General features: G+C 45.1%; 1 protein-coding gene across 1 annotated transcript; it reads left to right on the top strand.

Annotated features, from left to right (window-relative positions):
- The first annotated feature begins 375 nt into the window (after window positions 1–375).
- Window positions 376–19056, top strand: LOC116356902 (extracellular matrix protein 2). The gene is made up of 5 exons (XM_031803664.1): window positions 376–430; window positions 6850–6965; window positions 18218–18350; window positions 18656–18813; window positions 18913–19056. The coding sequence occupies exons 1-5, from the start codon at window positions 376–378 to the stop codon at window positions 19054–19056; spliced, it is 606 nt and encodes a 201-aa protein (XP_031659524.1).
- The last annotated feature ends 339 nt before the right edge of the window (window positions 19057–19395 follow it).

Here is a 19395-nt window from a genome sequence, read left to right as displayed (position 1 = left end):
CAGGACCATACTAAAGGAACTACACAGTGATAAGGACAGACTGATGGACACAGAGAAGGCAGAGGAAGAGGAAGATGAGGAGGAAGATGAAGAAGATGATGAAGAGGAAGATGATTCTGAAGAGGAGGAAGAGGAGGTGCGGGATCGTAATGAACAGGATCCTTTCATCAGGCAAAGCATGATGATGACAATAATGATGATGATGATTATGTTGATGATTTTTATTTGTATTTCTAGGAGGAAGAGGAAGAGGAGGAAGAAGAAGAGGGGACAGAGTCTCCCACCAATCAGACAGTAGCAAGGACCAGCTTCACAGAGTCTCTCCCAGGGACGTGTCAAACGTCTAACGGACAAATAAGCTGCAGGGGTATTGGCATGAATCACCTCCCAATCATCACCGACCTTGGGGTCACGACCCTGGACCTGGCAGGTGAGCGGGTGGGCGGGAGTAATATGAAATGAGTGTTGTAAAAGATAATATGTACTGTATAAAATCATGTATTGTGTATCTATGACATTAGTGAGTATGTACAGTGGGGCAAAAAAAGTATTTAGTCAGCCACCAATTGTGCAAGTTCTCCCACTTAAAAAGATGAGAGAGGCCTGTAATTTTCATCATAGGTACACTTCAACTATGACAGACAAAATGAGAAAAAGAATCCAGTAAATCACATTGTAGGATTTATAATGAATTTCTTTGCAGATTATAGTGGGAAATAACTATAAAACTATAGTTTTGGCAAGTCGGTTAGGACATCTACTTTGTGCATGACGCAAGTCATTGTTCCAACAATTATTAACAGACAGATTTTTTATTTTTTTCATTTTAATTTCACCTTTATTTAACCAGGTAGGCTAGTTGAGAACAAGTTCTCAATTACAACTGCGATCTGGTCAAGATAAAGTAAAGCAGTGCGACACAAACAACACAGAGTAACAGATGGAATAAACAAACATACAGTCAATAATACAATAGAAAAATCTATATACAGTGTGTGCAAATGTAGTAAGATTAGGGAGGTAAGGCAATAAATTAATTACAATTGAGCAATTAGCAACAGTGATAGATGTGCAAGTAGAGATACTGGGGTGCAAAGGAGCAACAACAACAAAAATAACATGGGAATGAGGTGGGCTATTTACAGATGGGCTGTGTACAGGTGCAATAATCGGTAAGCTGCTCTGGCAGCTGGTCTGTATGACCCTACCTCTTCCGGATCCTTACCCTTCTTATGTATACTGTAATGAACGCTTCATCCAAAGTAGAAGGGAGAGCTCCATCCTCATTGGCCTGAACCAACATTCTGTGCAGGTAGGGAGAGAGCATGTTGCTGAATGTTTTATAGAATTCACCAGGGTATCCATCTGGGCTCGGGGTCTTGCCACTCTTTAGAGATTTAATTGTTTCTCGAATTTCATCAAGAGATATTTCCTTATTCAGGAAGTTAGAATCTTCCTTGTTCAGGGCAGGAAGATTACAGTCCTCCAAAAATGTTTGCATAATTAAGGGGTTAGGATCCACTTTAGATGTATATAGAGTCTCATAAAACTGACGGAATCTGTCATTGATGTCTTTGGGGGAAGAGAGTAATTCCCCAGATGCAGAGTTAACTTTGTGAATCATTCGGTCACTCATATTTTTTCGAAGTTGTCTGCCGAGTAATTTATGTGGTGTGTCACCAAACTCAAAATATTTTTGCTTGGCATAGAGAAAAGATTTAGCAATTTTAGCTGAGAGAATCTGATTATATTCAAATTTTAAAGAGGTAATTTTTTAAATGTTTCTCCATAGATGGATGGCTAGCATTCTCCCTATCCAGTAAGTGAATTTGTCCCTCCAGTTCTTCCAGTTTTCCTCTGTTTTGCCTACTCCTGGCAGCCTGTAAAGAGATGACACAGCCTCTCAGATAAGCCTTCAGTGTGTCCCATCAATAATGCTGTGGAAGTCTCTGTGTTGTCGTTGGTATCAAAGAAAAATGTAATTTGGTCTTTAAGATATTCACAGAATGTTGGTTCTGTGAGGAGCTGAGGATTCAACCTCCAGACCCTCTTGTTTGGTACAATGTCACCCAATCTCAGGGAGAAGGTGAGTGGACTGTGGTCCGAGATTATAATATCATGATACCTCTCATTACAGGTATAGGGGAGTAGTCTAGCATCCACCAAAAAGTAGTCAATTCGAGTGTAAACATTGTGAACATGAGAGTAAAAGGAGTATTCCCTACCCGTAGGGTTAGCGATCCTCCATATATCAAATATATATCAAATAAGTTAGAATTTTTTATGTAGGTATTCAAGAATTCGCTTGAATAGGAGGTAGGGGTTCGCCGGGTAGAGGATCTATCCAGATATTGGTCTAGCACACAGTTAAGGTCCCCTCCAATGACCAGGTTAGTATGGGAGATATCTGGAATCAGGGCAAGGACTCTTTTGAAAAAAGAGGGGTTATCAATGTTTGGCCCATAGATATTTAGTAGAGTTACTGAAGTAGAGTGGATTTCTCCTATTACGATCACATAACAACCCTCTTTATCCGCAATAGTGGTTTTGTGTAGAAAGGGAATTCCTTTCCGTACCAGAATCGCTGTGCCTCTCGTTTTGGCAGAGAAGTTAGAGTGATACACTTGCCCCACCCACCTACAATTAAGTTTGCTATGAGAGTTATTTTTCAGATGGGTTTCTTGCAAAAATATAATATCAGATGAGAGTGCTTTCAAGTGGGCTAGGACCTTGCCTCTCTTAATTGTTTAGTTTAAACCCTTGACATTCCAGGAAGTCAATGTAAGCCTCCTCTCATTTGTAGTTCCTATGGTGGCCTGCATAACATGTAACTCAATAAAAAGGTAAGAAAGCGCACCAAGCCATCACGATCAGCATATGTAGCACCTACACCCGAGCAATATCCAACCCACCCCTCCCCCCCTGCAAGCACCTTTACTTCCCACCCTATTCCCCTAATTTCCCCAACACTTACCGCCCATCAACCCACATTTAACAGGCATGCACAAACAAGAGAGAAAAAAAAAGAAAAATAATAAACAGTGATTAAACTAACTTAATCATGTAAATGTAATTAACTAGGAACTCGGGGCACCAAGGAAAATATTCAGATTACAAAGTTGTAATTTTCCTAATATAACTTTCTGCTATTTTAATATCTGATCAATTAGTCTTCTAATTAATTAATTATTCATTACCTCACATTAGTCTCATTCCAAACGTCGTAAATTTTTGGTTATCTGCACGAACCCAGTCTTCACTATGAATCATCCATACATCAATTGTCTTAAATAATTTATTTACTAACTAAATAATCCCAGAAATGCATAAACAAACAAATAGTTACAATAGTTACAAGGAAACGATATAACGGAGTTTCCCTAGTGGAATAAACCAGTATTGCGGCTTGGTGGACAAAAGTGAAGTGGGAGTCGACTGAGAAAGGCGGGAATTATGCAAATTATTCACTACACAATTGATAATTATATTAATTGAAATGCTAATCCTTTGCACATGAACGCTCACTCATTCGGGAATAAATAGATTCAATATATATTTACGCTCAGTGTGTCGTCGTGATCTCTGTTGGAATCGTCCGTCTTTCTGTTGGAGAGTTTGTCTGAACGTCTCTCGTGGTTAGTATGGATACTTCAGAGTCCCATTTCAGAAATGTTCTTGTAGATAGATGTTTCGGCGGTTGTCGGTCTTTGCGTTCAATGGTACAGAATTCCTAGCTGCAGACTAGTAATTAGCATCAAAGATTTGTTCTTATTCTGTCAGTATCAATAGTCTCGTGGTATGGTTAAGAATTTAGCAATCTACTCAAACCTTAGCCCTCTCAGTTATCGAGGTAAGCTGGTCTGAAGGTGATTCTCCAGGTGGGGGTTATATTCGAAAGAGGAGAAAAAGGCTGTCCCATGATGCCAGATCAATGTCTGTGCTCATGGGGTCGGGCCAATGACTTAGTTAACTTTAAAGGGAATTGGGTTCCCTTTCATTAAACAGTTTATAATCACATTACATAATTTCACAAATAGTTTAATCTTTACTCATTAATTTTATACAACAATTAGATACAATCCTCATAACTGAGACTCTTGCATAAACAGAGTTATGGTAATGTGGCTGTATTGTCTCTCATGAGTTTCACAAACATGAAACAAAATGGACCGGTCGTAGCTGGATTCTTCCCCGACCGTGTACACCTTCTCCAAAACATGGACATTGTTCAGTTCTCAAGTTCTATGCTGGAGAAGAAGTTCCTTTGTTCTCCTGTGAAACCTTCTCTCTCTCTATACTGTCTGGCCATGAGGAAGAGAGTCTCCTCCAGGAATCTATGACCTGAGATAACAGCAGCCTGGGTGTAGGCGAGACAGAGAGGGGGAAGGCACGCTATACCCAAAGAGGGCCACGTCATGACACAGTCTAACCAGACACCTAGGTATTTGTAGTTGTCCACATATTCTAAGTCAGAACCATCCAGAGTAGTGATGCGAGAAGGGCGGGTGGGTGCGGGCAGCGATTGGTTGAAGAGTATGCATTTAGTTTTACTTGCATTTAAGAGCAGTTTGAGGCCACGGAAGGAGTGTGTATTTTACTTATAACTCACAGTATCACAATTCCAGTGGGTCAGAAGTTTACATACACTAAGTGGACTGTGCCTTTAAACAGCTTGGAAAATACCAGAAAATGATTTAATGGCTTTAGAAGCTTCTGATAGGCTAATTGACATTTGAGTCAATTGGAGGTGTACCTGTGGATGTATTTCAAGGCCTACCTTCAAACTCAGTGCCTCTTTGCTTGACATCATGGGAAAATCTAAAGAAATCAGCCAAGACCTCAGAAAACAATTGTACACCTCAACAAGTCTGGTTCATCCTTTGGAGCAATTTCTAAATGCCTGAAGCTGCCACGTTCATCTGCACAAACAATAGTACGCAAGTATAAACACCATGGGACCATGCAGCCGTCATACCGCTCAGTTCTGTTTCCTAGAGATGAACGTACTTTGGTATGAAAAGTGAAAATCAATCCCAGAACAACAGCAAAGGACCTTGTGAAGATGCTGGAGGAAACAGGTACAAAAGTATCTATATCCACAGTAAAAACGAGTCCTATGTCGACATAACCTGAAAGGCTGCTCAGCAAGGAAGAAGCCACTGCTCCAAAACCACCATTAAAAAGCCAGTCTACGGTTTGTAACTGCACATGGGGACAAAGATCCTACTTTTTGGAGAAATGTCCTCTGGTCTGATGAAGCAAAAATAGAACTGTTTGGCCGTAATGACCATCGTTATGTTTGGAGGAAAAAGGGGGAGGCTTGCAAGCCAAAGAACACCATCTCAACTGTGAAGCACGGGGCTGGCAGCATCATATTGTGGGGGTGCTTTGCTGCAGGAGGGACTGGTGCACCTCACAAAATAGATGGCTTCATGAGGTAGGAAAATGATGTGGATATATTGAAGCAACATCTGAAGAAATCAGTCAGGAACTTAAAGCTTGGTCGCAAATGGGTCTTCCAAATGGACAATGACCCCAAGCATACTTCCAAAGTTGTGGCAAAATGTCTTAAGGACAACAAAGTCAAGGTATCGGAGTGGCTATCCGAAAAGCCCTGACCTCAATCCTATAGAAAACTTGTGGGCAGAACTGAAAAAGCATGTGCGAGCAAGGAGGCCTACAAACCTGACTCAGTTACACCAGCTCTGTCAGGAGGAATGGGCCAAATTCACCCAACTTATTGTGGGAAGGTTGTGGATGGCTACCCGAAAAGTTTGACCCAAGTTAAACAATTTAAAGGCAATGCTACCAAATACTATTTGAGTTTATGTAAACTTCTGACCCACTGGGAATGTGATGAAATAAATAAAAGCTGAAATAAATCATTCACTCGACTATTTTTAAAAGGTAAAGCGCCACCTTATCTCAGTTCACTAGTCACGACAACACCACCACCAATAACACGCGCTCCAGCAGGTTTATCTCACTGGTCATCCCCAAAGCCAACACCTCCTTTGGCCGCCTTTCCTTCCAGTTCTCTGCTGCCAATGATTGGAACGAATTGAAAAAATAAATAAAAAATAAAATTAAAATTAAAATCGCTGAAGCTGGAGACTTATATTTCCCTCACTAACTTTAAACATCAACTATCCGAGCAGCTAACCAATCGCTGCAGCTGTACATAGCCCATCTGTAAACAGGTCATCCAATCTACCTACCTCATCCCCACATTGTTTTATTTACTTTTCTGCTCTTTTGCACACCAGTATTTCTACTTGCACAACATCATCTGCACATCTATCACTCCAGCGTTAATTTGCTAAATTGTAATTACTGGCTACTATGGCCTATTTATTGCCTTACCTCCTCACACCATTTGCACACTTTTTTTTCCTATTGTGTTATTGACTGTATGCTTGTTTATTCCATGTGTAACTCTGTGTTTGTGTCGCGCTGCTTTGCTTTATCTTGGCCAGGTCGCAGTTGTGAATGAGAACTTGTTCTCAACTGGCCTACCTGGTTAAATAAAGGTGATATAAAAAAATAAAATTAAAAAAATTATACTGACATTTTTACATTCTTAAAATAAAGTGGTGATCCTAACTGACCTCAGACAGGGAATTTTTGCTAGGATTAAATGTCAGGAATAGTGAAAAACTGAGTTTAAATGTATTTGGCTATGGTGTATGTAAACTTCCGACTTCAACTGTATATTAGTGTGTATATTAATGTATATGTCAGTGTGTATATTAGTGTGTATATTATTGTTTATATGTCAGTGTGTATATATTCGTGAGTATATTATTGTAAATGTTAGTGTGATTGTACCTCTATATGTGTGCCTGACAGAGAACAACATCAGTCTTATTGCCTCGCGGGGTTTCTCTGGTCTTCCCAACCTGGAGAGTATAGATCTGAGCAAAAACCGACTTGATGACGACTCACTCAGCCACCACCTCTTCTCTGTAAGTCTCACCATATTTTCACCACTACCATGTTGTATGATTGACCTGCTGGAGAGTAAGGGTTGGGGGTTCGAGATCTCTAGATGCATCTGCTAAATGACCAGAACAGTCTTGCATGAGTCAGCATATTCCTATAATAGTAGATGGTAACTGGCTGACAGTAGCTGAGTCAGTATATTCCTATAACAGTAGATGGTAACTGGTTCACAGTAACTGAGTCAGTATACTCTATAATAGCAGCTGATAACTGTCTGACAGTAGGTGAGTCAAATCAAATCAAATTTTATTTGTCACATACACATGGTTAGCAGATGTTAGTGCGAGTGTTGCGAAATGCTTGTGCTTCTAGTTCCGACAATGCAGTAATACCCAACAAGTAACCTAGCTAACAATTCCAAAACTACTACCTTATAGACACAAGTGTAAGGGGATAAAGAATATGTACGTAAAGATATATGAATGAGTGATGGTACAGAGCGGCATAGGCAAGATACAGTAGATGGTATTGAGTGCAGTATATACATATGAGATGAGTATGTAAACAAAGTGGCATAGTTAAAGTGGCTAGTGATACATGTATTACATAAGGATGCAGTAGGTGATGTAGAGTACAGTATATACGTATACATATGAGATGAATAATGTAGGGTATTTAAACATTATATTAGGTAGCATTGTTTAAAGTGGCTAGTGATATATTTTACATCAATTCCCATTATTAAAGTGGCTGGAGTTGAGTCAGTGTGTTGGCAGCAGCCACTCAATGTTAGTGGTGGCTGTTTAACAGTCTGATGGCCTTGAGATAGAAGCTGTTTTTCAGTCTCTCCGTCCCAGCTTTGATGCACCTGTACAGACCTCGCCTTCTGGATGATAGCGGGGTGAACAGGCAGTGGCTTGGGTGGTTGCTGTCCTTGATGATCTTTATGGCCTTCCTGTAACATCGGGTGGTGGAGGTGTCCTGGAGGCCAGGTAGTTTGCCCCCGGTGATGCGTTGTGCAGACCTCACTACCCTCTGGAGAGCCTTACGGTTGTGGGCGGAGCAGTTGCCGTACCACCCGGTGATACAGCCCGACAGGATGCTCTCGATTGTGCATCTGTAGAAGTTTGTGAGTGCTTTTGGTGACAAGCCGAATTTCTTCAGCCTCCTGAGGTTGAAGAGGCGCTGCTGTGCCTTCTTCACAATGCTGTCTGTGTGGGTGGACCAATTCAGTTTGTCTGTGATGTGTATGCCGAGGAACTTAAAACTTACTACCCTCTCCACTACTGTTCCATCGATGTGGATAGGGGGGTGTTCCCTCTGCTGTTTCCTGAAGTCCACAATCATCTCCTTAGTTTTGTTGACGTTGAGTGTGAGGTTATTTTCCTGACACCACACTCCGAGGGCCCTCACCTCCTCCCTGTAGGCCGTCTCGTTGTTGTTGGTAATCAAGCCTACCACTGTTGTGTCGTCCGCAAACTTGATGATTGAGTTGGAGGCCTGCATGGCCACGCAGTCGTGGGTGAACAGGGAGTACAGGAGAGGGCTCAGAACGCACCCTTGTGGGGCCCCAGTGTTGAGGATCAGCGGGGTGGAGATGTTGTTGCCTACCCTCACCACCTGGGGGCGGCCCGTCAGGAAGTCCAGTACCCAGTTGCACAGGGCGGGGTCGAGACCCAGGGTCTCGAGCTTGATGACGAGCTTGGTGGGCACTATGGTGTTAAATGCCGAGCTGTAGTCGATGAACAGCATTCTCACATAGGTATTCCTCTTGTCCAGATGGGTTAGGGCAGTGTGCAGTGTGGTTGAGATTGCATCGTCTGTGGACCTATTTGGGCGGTAAGCAAATTGGAGTGGGTCAAGGGTGTCAGGTAGGGTGGAGGTGATATGGTCCTTGACTAGTCTCTCAAAGCACTTCATGATGAGTGCTACGGGGCGGTAGTCGTTTAGCTCAGTTACCTTAGCTTTCTTGGGAACAGGAACAATGGTGGCCCTCTTGAAGCATGTGGGAACAACAGACTGGGATAGGGATTGATTATGTCCGTAAACACACCAGCCAGCTGGTCATGCGCATGCTCTGAGGGCGCGGCTGGGGATGCCGTCTGGGCTTGCAGCCTTGCGAGGGTTGACACGTTTAAATGTTTTCCTCATGTCGGCTGCAGTGAAGTAGAGTCCGCATGTTTTAGTTGCGGGCAGTGTCAGTGGCACTGTATTGTCCTCAAAGCGGGCAAAAAAAGTTATTTAGTCTGCCTGGGAGCAAGACATCCTGGTCCGTGACAGTGCTGGTTTTCTTTGTATACTCTATAATAGCAGATGGTAGATGGTAACTGGCTGTCAGTAGGTGAGTCTGTATTCTATAATAGCAGCTGATAACTGGCTGTCAGTAGGTGAGTCAGTACATGTTGTGGCAAACTTCTTCAAGGTTAGGAGCGTTTGTCACAAACTAAGTGGTAAACTGTCACCAAATCACCCAAGAATGAGAGTTCTTTCGAACAGGACAGTACCTGTGTGTTTGTTTCTCCGTCCTGGTCCACCCAGGCCGTAGGCGAGGTCAAGGATAGCAGGGTTCGGTACACGAATTGGGTTCTCGGTAGGTCCAGGTCCAAACGCCAACAGGTAAATCCAAAACAATCCAGCTCATACACGGTAAATCCAGCCAATCTCTATAGTTTCTTTCTCTATTGTTCATAGATCCTTCCAGCACTCTCTCTTCCTCTTCCTGGTTTTTCTTGACCCTTTATCTGTGGGTCGGCTCCACCTTCTGAGGGTTCCCCTTGCTTCTGGGACTTGTAGTTTTGGTCGGCCATTTTGTGATCTGTAGTTCTGACAGGGGTGGCCATTTTAGTGATCGGGCAGAGCCCGTATTAGTTCTGCTCTCACATATCTGCCACTTATCACTCGACCCCCTTCTTTGCCACATATCTCTCCCCCTAGATCCGACCCCCTAGGTCAGGCTACCGCAGCAAAATATGCATGCATGCAGGATAACCCATCCACGTTTCCCATTTCCTTCCCTGCTCTGTGTTTCAAGTCAAAATGAAACGGTTGGAGACTCAAAAACCACCGCATCACCCGAGCGTTCTTCTCTTTAGCCCTATGCATCCAGGTGAGTGGGGCATGGTCACTGATGAGGGTGAAGTAGCGCCCCAGCAGGTAGTAGGCTTTCTAGAGCCCACTTTACTGCCAGCGCCTCTTTCTCAACGACTGAGTAGTTGGTTTCCCGTGGTTCCAGCTTCCTGCTTAAAAACAGGATGGGGTGTTCCACCCCTTCTACCTCTTGGGATAGCACTGCTCCCAAGCCGACCACTGAGGCATCCGTCTGAACCACAAACTCTTTCTCAAAGTCTGGTACCACCAGCACTGGGTTACAACAGAGAGCCACCTGTAATGTCCTAAATGCTTTGGTGGCCCTTTCATCCCATTTGACCATGTTTGGCCCTCTGGCTCTAGTCATGTCGGTAAGTGGGGCGGCCACTGTGGCATAACTTGGGATGAACTTCCGGTAGTAACCGGTCAGCCCTAGGAAGGCTCGAACCTGCTTCTTATTTACTGGTTTCGGACATTCTCTAATTGCCTTCACCTTCTTATGTTGGGGTTTGATTAACCCTCTTCCCACAGTGTATCCCAGATACTCTGTTCCCTCTAACCCCACATAACACTTGGCAGGGTTTGCCGTGAGCCCTGCCTTTCTAAGGGCGTCTAACACTGCCTGTACCTGGGGTAAGTGGGATTCCCAATCTGGGCTGTAGATCCCCACGTCATCTAAATAAGCTGCGGCGTATGCTTTGTGCGGTTTTAGGACTTTGTCCATGAGCCGTTGAAAGGTGGCTGGGGCCCCGTGTAAGCCGAATGGCATGACGGTGTATTGAAACAAACCGTCAGGTGTTACAAAGGCTGTCTTTTCTTTGGCCCTGGGGGTCAGAGGAATTTGCCAGTACCCTTTTGTCAGATCAAGGGTCGTAATGTACCGAGCATGACCAATTTTCTCCAATAGTTCATCTACTCGGGGCATGGGGTAGGCATCAAACTTCGAGATTTCATTTACCTTCCGAAAGTCGTTACAGAACCGCAGAGACCCATCGGGCTTGGAGACCATCACAATTGGGCTAGACCACTCACTATGTGACTCTTCGACCACTCCAGCTGTCAACATTTTCTCAGTCTCTGCTCTAATCGCGGCCCGTCGAGCCTCGGGTACCCGATATGGCCTCATACTCACTTTTCTCCCTGGTAGGGAAACGATATCATGAGCCGTAACCTCAGTTCGGCCAGGTACCTCTGAAAACACATATCTGTTTTTCTGGATCAGGGTCTTTACTTCCTGTACTTGTGCTGGGGACAGAGTGGGTGAAATATTTACTTTGGCTGTCTCCTGAATGTGTGTGGGGTATGTGACCATTAGTGTTTCTCTCCCTCTCCATGCTTTTAACAGGTTTATGTGATAAATCTGTTCCTGGGGCCGTCGACCTGGCTGTCGGATGCGATAATTGACTTCTCCTATTCTCTTCAGTACTTCATATGGTCCTTTCCATGTAGTTAGTAGTTTACACTCTACCGTGGGGATCAGCACTAACACCTTATCTCCCGGTTGAAATTCCCTCAGGGTAGCCTGCGTGTGGTGAACTAAGTGTGGTGTTCTTGTGTTTGTCGCATGTGCTCTCTGACGATGGGCATGACTGTGGCTATCCTGTCTTGCATTGCTGTGACGTGCTCTATGACACTAGAATACGGGGTGGATTGGTGCTCCCAGGTTTCCCGGGTGATGTCTAAGATTCCCCGGGGATGCCTCCCATATACCAGCTCAAAGGGAGAAAACCCCAGCGAGGCTTGAGGAACCTCTCTAATGGCAAACATCAGATACGGCAACATGCAATCCCAGTTTTTCCCATCCTTTTCGATTACCTTCCTGAGCATTGACTTCAGGGTTCGGTTGAATCTCTCAACCAGCCCGTCCGTCTGAGAATGGTAAACCGATGTCCTCAACTGTTTCACCTGCCACAGTTTACAAAGGTCTGCCATAAGGCGGGACATTAAGGGGGTCCCCTGGTCGGTAAGGATCTCCTTTGGAACCCCTACCCTGGTGAACAAGAGCACTAATTCCTTTGCGATATTTTTGGAAGTCATCGTCCGAAGGGGAATGGCTTCTGGGTAGCGAGTGGCATAATCTAGAATGACCAGAATGTATTGGTGCCCTCTGGCAGATTTGGGTAGTGGGCCCACTAAATCCATCGCTATCCTCTCAAATGGCGTTTCGATTATGGGGAGTGGCACTAACGGGCTTCAGCTCGGGGAGCTGTTAACTGGCACTCCGGGCACTCTCCACAATGCCGAGCCACTTCAGCTTGAATTCCTGGCCAGTAAAACCTCCTTACAATCCGGTCTCGGGTTTTATCGATACCAAGGTGTCCACCCAGAATGTGCCCATGAGCTAGATCCAGTACTGTCCTCCGGTACCGAGTGGGAACCAACAACTGTTCCACCACATCAACCCCTATTTTCGAGACTCTGTACACCAAACCCTTTTTCATGATGAAGTGGGGAAAACTATTAGGCATCATCCCAACATTTATGGGAGTACCATCTACGACCTGCACATCTGCTCTGGCTTGCTGCAGGGTTGGATCCTGGTTTTGGGCCGTCCCAAAATTAGTCAAGGACCCTGCCAGGTCTGCTGGTTCTAGATCGTCGTCCTCTGGATTCAGATCGACCCCAGCCCCACTAGTACCGGGCTGTTCGTTATCAGCGAGGTTTGCCACTTCATCCTCCTCCTCCCCTACTAGCACCTGTGATGTTGTCCCCTGGGAGACCTCTTTTCTTGGCTTTGGTTGAAGGCCCCATGCTTCTTCCTGCTTGGTCGGGGTTGTTGGCTTCTCAAATATGCCATTCTTGTTCGCAAAGTTAGGAAAGTCTCTACCCAATATTACATCATATGGCATCTTTGGGACCACGCCGACCTCATAATCCAGCAGACCGTCCTCTGTTTGTATGCTCACTAAGGCCGTGGGGTACAGACTGGTATCCCCATGAATGCTTGTAACACTGATATCCTGTCTTGTATCCAGTTTATGAGTCGGCACTAGGCCTGCAACGACCAGGGTTAGCATACTGCCGGAATCCAGCAGTGCACATATCTGCCACTTATCACTCGACCCCCTTCTTTGCCACAATGTATACTCTATAATAGCAGCTGGTAACTGGTTGACAGTAACTGAGTCTGTACACTCTATAATAGCAGCTGGTAACTGGCTGACAGTAACTGAGTCTGTATACTCTATAATAGCAGCTGGTAACTGGCTGACAGTAGGTGAGTCAGTATACTCTATAATAGCAGCTGGTAACTGGCTGACAGTAACTGAGTCAGTACATGTATACTCTATAATAGCAGCTGGTAACTGGTTGACAGTAACTGAGTCTGTATACTCTATGATAGCAGCTGGTAACTGGTTGACAGTAACTGAGTCTGTATACTCTATGATAGCAGCTGGTAACTGGCTGACAGTAACTGAGTCTGTATACTCTATGATAGCAGCTGGTAACTGGCTGACAGTAACTGAGTCTGTATACTCTATGATAGCAGCTGGTAACTGGCTGACAGTAACTGAGTCTGTATACTCTATGATAGCAGCTGGTAACTGGCTGACAGTAACTGAGTCTGTATACTCTATGATAGCAGCTGGTAACTGGCTGACAGTAGGTGAGTCTGTATACTCTATAATAGCAGCTGGTAACTGGCTGACAGTGGCTGAGTCTGTATACTCTATGATAGCAGCTGGTAACTGGCTGACAGTAACTGAGTCTGTATACTCTATAATAGCAGCTGGTAACTGGCTGACAGTAGCTGAGTCTGTATACTCTATAATAGCAGCTGGTAACTGGCTGACAGTAGCTGAGTCTGTATACTCTATAATAGCAGCTGGTAACTGGTTGACAGTAGCTGAGTCTGTATACTCTATAATAGCAGCTGGTAACTGGCTGACAGTAGCTGAGTCTGTACATGTATACTCTATAATAGCAGCTGGTAACTGGCTGACAGTAACTGAGTCAGTACATGTATACTCTATAATAGCAGCTGGTAACTGGTTGACAGTAACTGAGTCTGTATACTCTATAATAGCAGCTGGTAACTGGCTGACAGTAACTGAGTCTGTATACTCTATAATAGCAGCTGGTAACTGGTTGTCAGTAGCTGAGTCAGTACATGTATACTCTATAATAGCAGCTGGTAATTGGCTAACAGACTCTGGTGTCCTGGCTCCTCTTACAGCTTTTCACAATCTCTTACACACTTAAATGTGGTACTTGAGGCACTCTCGGTGAAACCATTAACTCATGTACCTGATCTTCATACCAAGTCTGCAAAACTGCAAGCACATTATGTGCTTTTCACTCAGTTTGCAATTGTTAAACACACTTATCGCAAAATACTAAACACAGTTATTTACATTAGACACATCATTCAAAACTAACAGGTCTTATGTTTCGTTTGGAAAACACTGCCATACCAAATGTCACACTCATTTACCGAATACCTAAACCCAGTGCTCACATAGGAAAACACTTATAGCTCATTTCTTCACTTAGAAATCAGAGCTTGAGCACTATAAATAGGCTTAAGGTTATGTTTCTTGGTTTGGACAACAATGGAGGCCAATTAAAGGAGAGAGAGTTAGAGGAAGAGGAGTGAGAGTAAGAGGAAGAGGAGTGAGAGTAAGAGGAAGAGGAGTGAGAGTAAGAGGAAGAGGAGTGAGAGTAAGAGGAAGAGGAGTGAGAGTAAGAGGGGGACGATGACGAGGAGGCGGACATGGACAAGGACGAGGAGGGGGAAGAGGACGAGGACGAGGAGTGAGAGTAAGAGGGGGACGATGACGAGGAGGCGGACATGGACAAGGACGAGGAGGGGGAAGAGGACGAGGAAGAGGAGTGGGAAGAGGACGAGGAAGAGGAGTGAGAGTAAGAGGGGGACGATGACGAGGAGGCGGACATGGACAAGGACGAGGAGGGGGAAGAGGACGAGGAAGAGGATGAGGAAGAGGAGTGAGAGTAAGAGGGGGACGATGACGAGGAGGCGGACATGGACAAGGACGAGGAGGGGGAAGAGGACGAGGAGGCGGAGTGAGAGTCAGAGGGGGACGATGACGAGGAGGCGGACATGGACAAGGACGAGGAGGGGGAAGAGGACGAGGAAGAGGAGTGGGAAGAGGACGAGGAAGAGGAGTGAGAGTAAGAGGGGGACGATGACGAGGAGGCGGACATGGACAAGGACGAGGAGGGGGAAGAGGACGAGGACGAGGAGTGGGAAGAGGACGAGGAAGAGGAGTGAGAGTAAGAGGGGGACGATGACGAGGAGGCGGACATGGACAAGGACGAGGAGGGGGAAGAGGACGAGGACGAGGAGTGAGAGTCAGAGGGGGACGATGACGAGGAGGCGGACATGGACAAGGACGAGGAGGGGGAAGAGGACGAGGAAGAGGAGTGGGAAGAGGACGAGGAAGAGGAGTGAGAGTAAGAGGGGGACGATGACGAGGAGGCGGACATGGACAAGGACGAGGAGGGGGAAGAGGACGAGGAAGAGGAGTGGGAAGAGGACGAGGAAGAGGAGTGAGAGTAAGAGGGGGACGATGACGAGGAGGCGGACATGGACAAGGACGAGGAGGGGGAAGAGGACGAGGAAGAGGAGTGGGAAGAGGACGAGGAAGAGGAGTGAGAGTAAGAGGGGGACGATGACGAGGAGGCGGACATGGACAAGGACGAGGAGGGGGAAGAGGACGAGGAAGAGGAGTGGGAAGAGGACGAGGAAGAGGAGTGAGAGTAAGAGGGGGACGATGACGAGGAGGCGGACATGGACAAGGACGAGGAGGGGGAAGAGGACGAGGACGAGGAGTGAGAGTCAGAGGGGGACGATGACGAGGAGGCGGACATGGACAAGGACGAGGAGGGGGAAGAGGACGAGGATGAGGAGTGGGAAGAGGACGAGGAAGAGGAGTGAGAGTAAGAGGGGGACGATGACGAGGAGGCGGACATGGACAAGGACGAGGAGGGGGAAGAGGAGTGGGAAGAGGACGAGGAAGAGGAGTGAGAGTAAGAGGGGGACGATGACGAGGAGGCGGACATGGACAAGGACGAGGAGGGGGAAGAGGACGAGGACGAGGAAGAGGAGGAAGGAAAACAATCACAGATGAGATCCGGGCCACTTTGGTTGATTATGTGGTCAACCATGGTTTGAGTTTGAGGGAGGCTGGGCAGAGGGTCCAGCCTAACTTGAGCTACTACACTGCATCTAGATTCATCCGGACATTTTGAAATGAGAACAGGTAAGTAAACCTACCCTCCATACCATGTTACTGTACTTACAGCACTACAGTGACATTTAATTTCCTACTGAAAGAAATCCTGCACCCTAACCATTCACATCATGTTTTGGCAGAATTGCTAGACGATCTTTCAATGGAGGAAGAAACCAGCTGTTCACAGCAGAGCAGGAACAACACATAGTGAATATGGTCATTTCAAACAACAGCATACGTTTACGACAACTGCAACACCACATCGTCACTTTCAACACAACATTCAGTAACATAAATAGGGTGAGTTTATCCTCACTTGGCCGTCTCCTGAAATGCCATCAGATTCGTGTGAAGCAGCTCTACAGAGTACTATTTGAGCGATATTCTGACAGAGAAACAACTGCGCTATGAATATGTACAAGTAAGCTATACTATCCTGTCATTGGTACTGTATTCCAGTATATTGTGCTACATATTGACTGCTCTATGTCTATTCATACTGTCATACAATAATGTTTTGTCTTGTCTGTTTCAGAGAGTTACGGAACTAGATGCTGCTGCAGAGCATCAGGATTTAGTCTACGTTGATGAGGTCGGCTTTAACATAGCCAAAACAAGACGCAGGGGAAGAAACCTCATACTGCAGGGGACAGAAACACCGCGCCATCGTCAATGTCCCTGGACAGCGTCACAATGTGTGCAGCCATTAATCAGAACAGTGTCCTTCATCATCATGACACTCTTGGTCCTTACAATACTCCCCACATTATCACCTTCCTTGACACCCTGCCTAATATCCTCATTCCCAATGACCAGAGGAATGGGCCAGAGCAGTCCAGGTTTGTTGTCATCTAGGACAACGTAAGTTTCCACCGGGCTGCTCTGGTCCGCAATTGGTTAATTGACCATCCGCAAGCTGATGCTCAACCTGCCACCATATTCTCCATTTCTAAACCGAATGTATACGATCGGCAACCTCATCAGGGCATACCCCTTTTCCAGCTGATGGAGGAGGCCTGTGGTGACATAGACGAGGGGACATGCCAGGGCTGGATACGCCACTCCAGACGTTACTTCCCCCGCTGTTTTTCTAGAAAGATCACTTGTGATGTTGATGTGGCGCTGTGATCAGACCCAAAAAGGAGACAGGATGCACCCTAATAGTTTTTTTCTTTATAGTAACAAACCTATTTGTTTATCTTCTGTTGTATTTGTTTTGTCTGTTACTGTTCATCCTGAAATCTGGATGAAAATACAATTTTGAGAAAGAAACTGATTTTGTGCTTCTGTTTCTAGGGTAAATATATACTGAATATGTATACATACTGTATATATCTGTGCACATACATGTACGTGTGAGTGCTATGACAAACTGTTGTGGACTCCACTGCACAGTGAACCTGCAAAAGACGAGAGTAATGTTTTACATTTGTCACCTCCTTGTGTAGTTGGCGTGTATAAGTGCTAATCAATTGGTTTGTGTGGAGAGTTTTGATGCAAAAGATTTTTTGCAAGAGATGTGTGATGTTTTGCATGTGTGTGTGTTTTGGGGTTGTGTGTGTGTGTGTGTGTGTGTGTATGTGTGTGTGTGTTTTGGGTTTGTGTGTAGAGTCTAGAGAAAAGGAGCCATAGTTTCAGAAATCGCGTAAGCAATTGTCAAGAACTATAAGAGATCAGCTAAGTGTGTGTGTGTGTGTGTGTATATAATAAGTGAAATACAGTACATGACTACAGCCAATGGGATTGAGACCAAGAGATTATTTTAAGAATGAATTATTTCATGATATCCGTTCATCCAGTAATGACAGAGGCAGGAGGAACAGGGCGGAGTTACTGGGCGACTGACACAGCTCACTGCTTTCACTGGCTACAGATCAAACAGACCAGACCAATACATGCACTAAATAAAGATCAGGGTCAAGCTAGAGTTCCAGAAAATGACAATTTTTAACAGTAATCTAAACTCTTGTTTTATCTCTACTCCCTGGTAGAATCTGACCCGGCTGAGGAGGCTCAACCTCGATGATAACCAGCTGACACGGATCCCCCTGCTGCCACATTCACTGGGGGAGCTCACGATGAATGGCAACAAGATCACCAGACTCACCCCTTACAGCTTCAAAGGTGTGTGTTGGAGAGAGGTCCAAGGTTGATTTAACCCCCCTGTAAATAACAAACACACTTCTTTGTGACACTCATAAGTATCATCAGTTTGTGTATGTGTGTATGTCTGTGTGTGTGTGTGTGTTTGTGTGTGTGCGTGTTTGTGTGTGTATGTATGTGTGCGTGTGTATCTGTATGTGTGTGTGTGTTTTTGTGTATGTATGTGTGCGTGTGTTTGTGTGTGTTTATCTGTGTGTGTGTTTTCGTTTGTGTGTGTGCATATGTGTGTTTTTGTGTGCGTGTTTATGTGTGTGTGTGTGTCCCAGGTCTGTTCCATCTGTTGTCTCTGGAGCTCGAGGAGAACCTTTTCCATGACGGCAACGTGTCCCCTTTGACCTTCAAGCCGCTGAAGAGGGTCCAGTACCTGTGCTTGGACATGAACAGGTTCCGCTCCCTCCCCCTCGGCCTGCCCCGCTCCCTACAGGTCAGAGTCTCCTCATCACCATCTAGAACATTCTTACAATACATTCTTGTGGGTTTCTATATTATGTGCGACTAAATGTGTGTGTGTGTGTGTGTGTAGGAGCTGAGGATGCGTGATAACCAGTTACAGGAGGTACCAGAGGGGGTTCTGAGTGAATTGGCCAAACTGAGAGTTTTAGACCTTAGCCACAACCTGCTGCATGAGGGCAGCATCTCAAACCGGGCCTGGGTCAAACTAACGTGAGTTCAATTAAGAAATTAATTAAGAAAAGAATCAATCCATTCACCCACCCATTCCAAAAATGAATTAATGCAGGATCCTATGACACGAAAAGCATGATACCGGCTGTATTTCTGAATTTCGAAAGTTATATATCTTGAAAACTTGATTGCTGACATGCAAAACATTTTGGGACTATATCAACAATTGATTAATGAAACAAATACCATTTGTTATAGAATGTTTTGTAGTACCTACATCACCCACCAGAGGGTGTGCTGTGCTTGAGAATCAGCACCTCAGATTTTCCTGATTTTGTTCTGTTTGATGTCAAATCATTACTCTCCTGCTTGTGCTGATGTA

This window comes from Oncorhynchus kisutch, linkage group LG24, assembly GCF_002021735.2.
Source record: "Oncorhynchus kisutch isolate 150728-3 linkage group LG24, Okis_V2, whole genome shotgun sequence".
Classification (NCBI taxonomy): Eukaryota; Metazoa; Chordata; class Actinopteri; order Salmoniformes; family Salmonidae; genus Oncorhynchus; species Oncorhynchus kisutch.
Note: the sequence above shows the minus strand (reverse complement) of the source record. Positions and strands in the feature narration are given on the sequence as shown.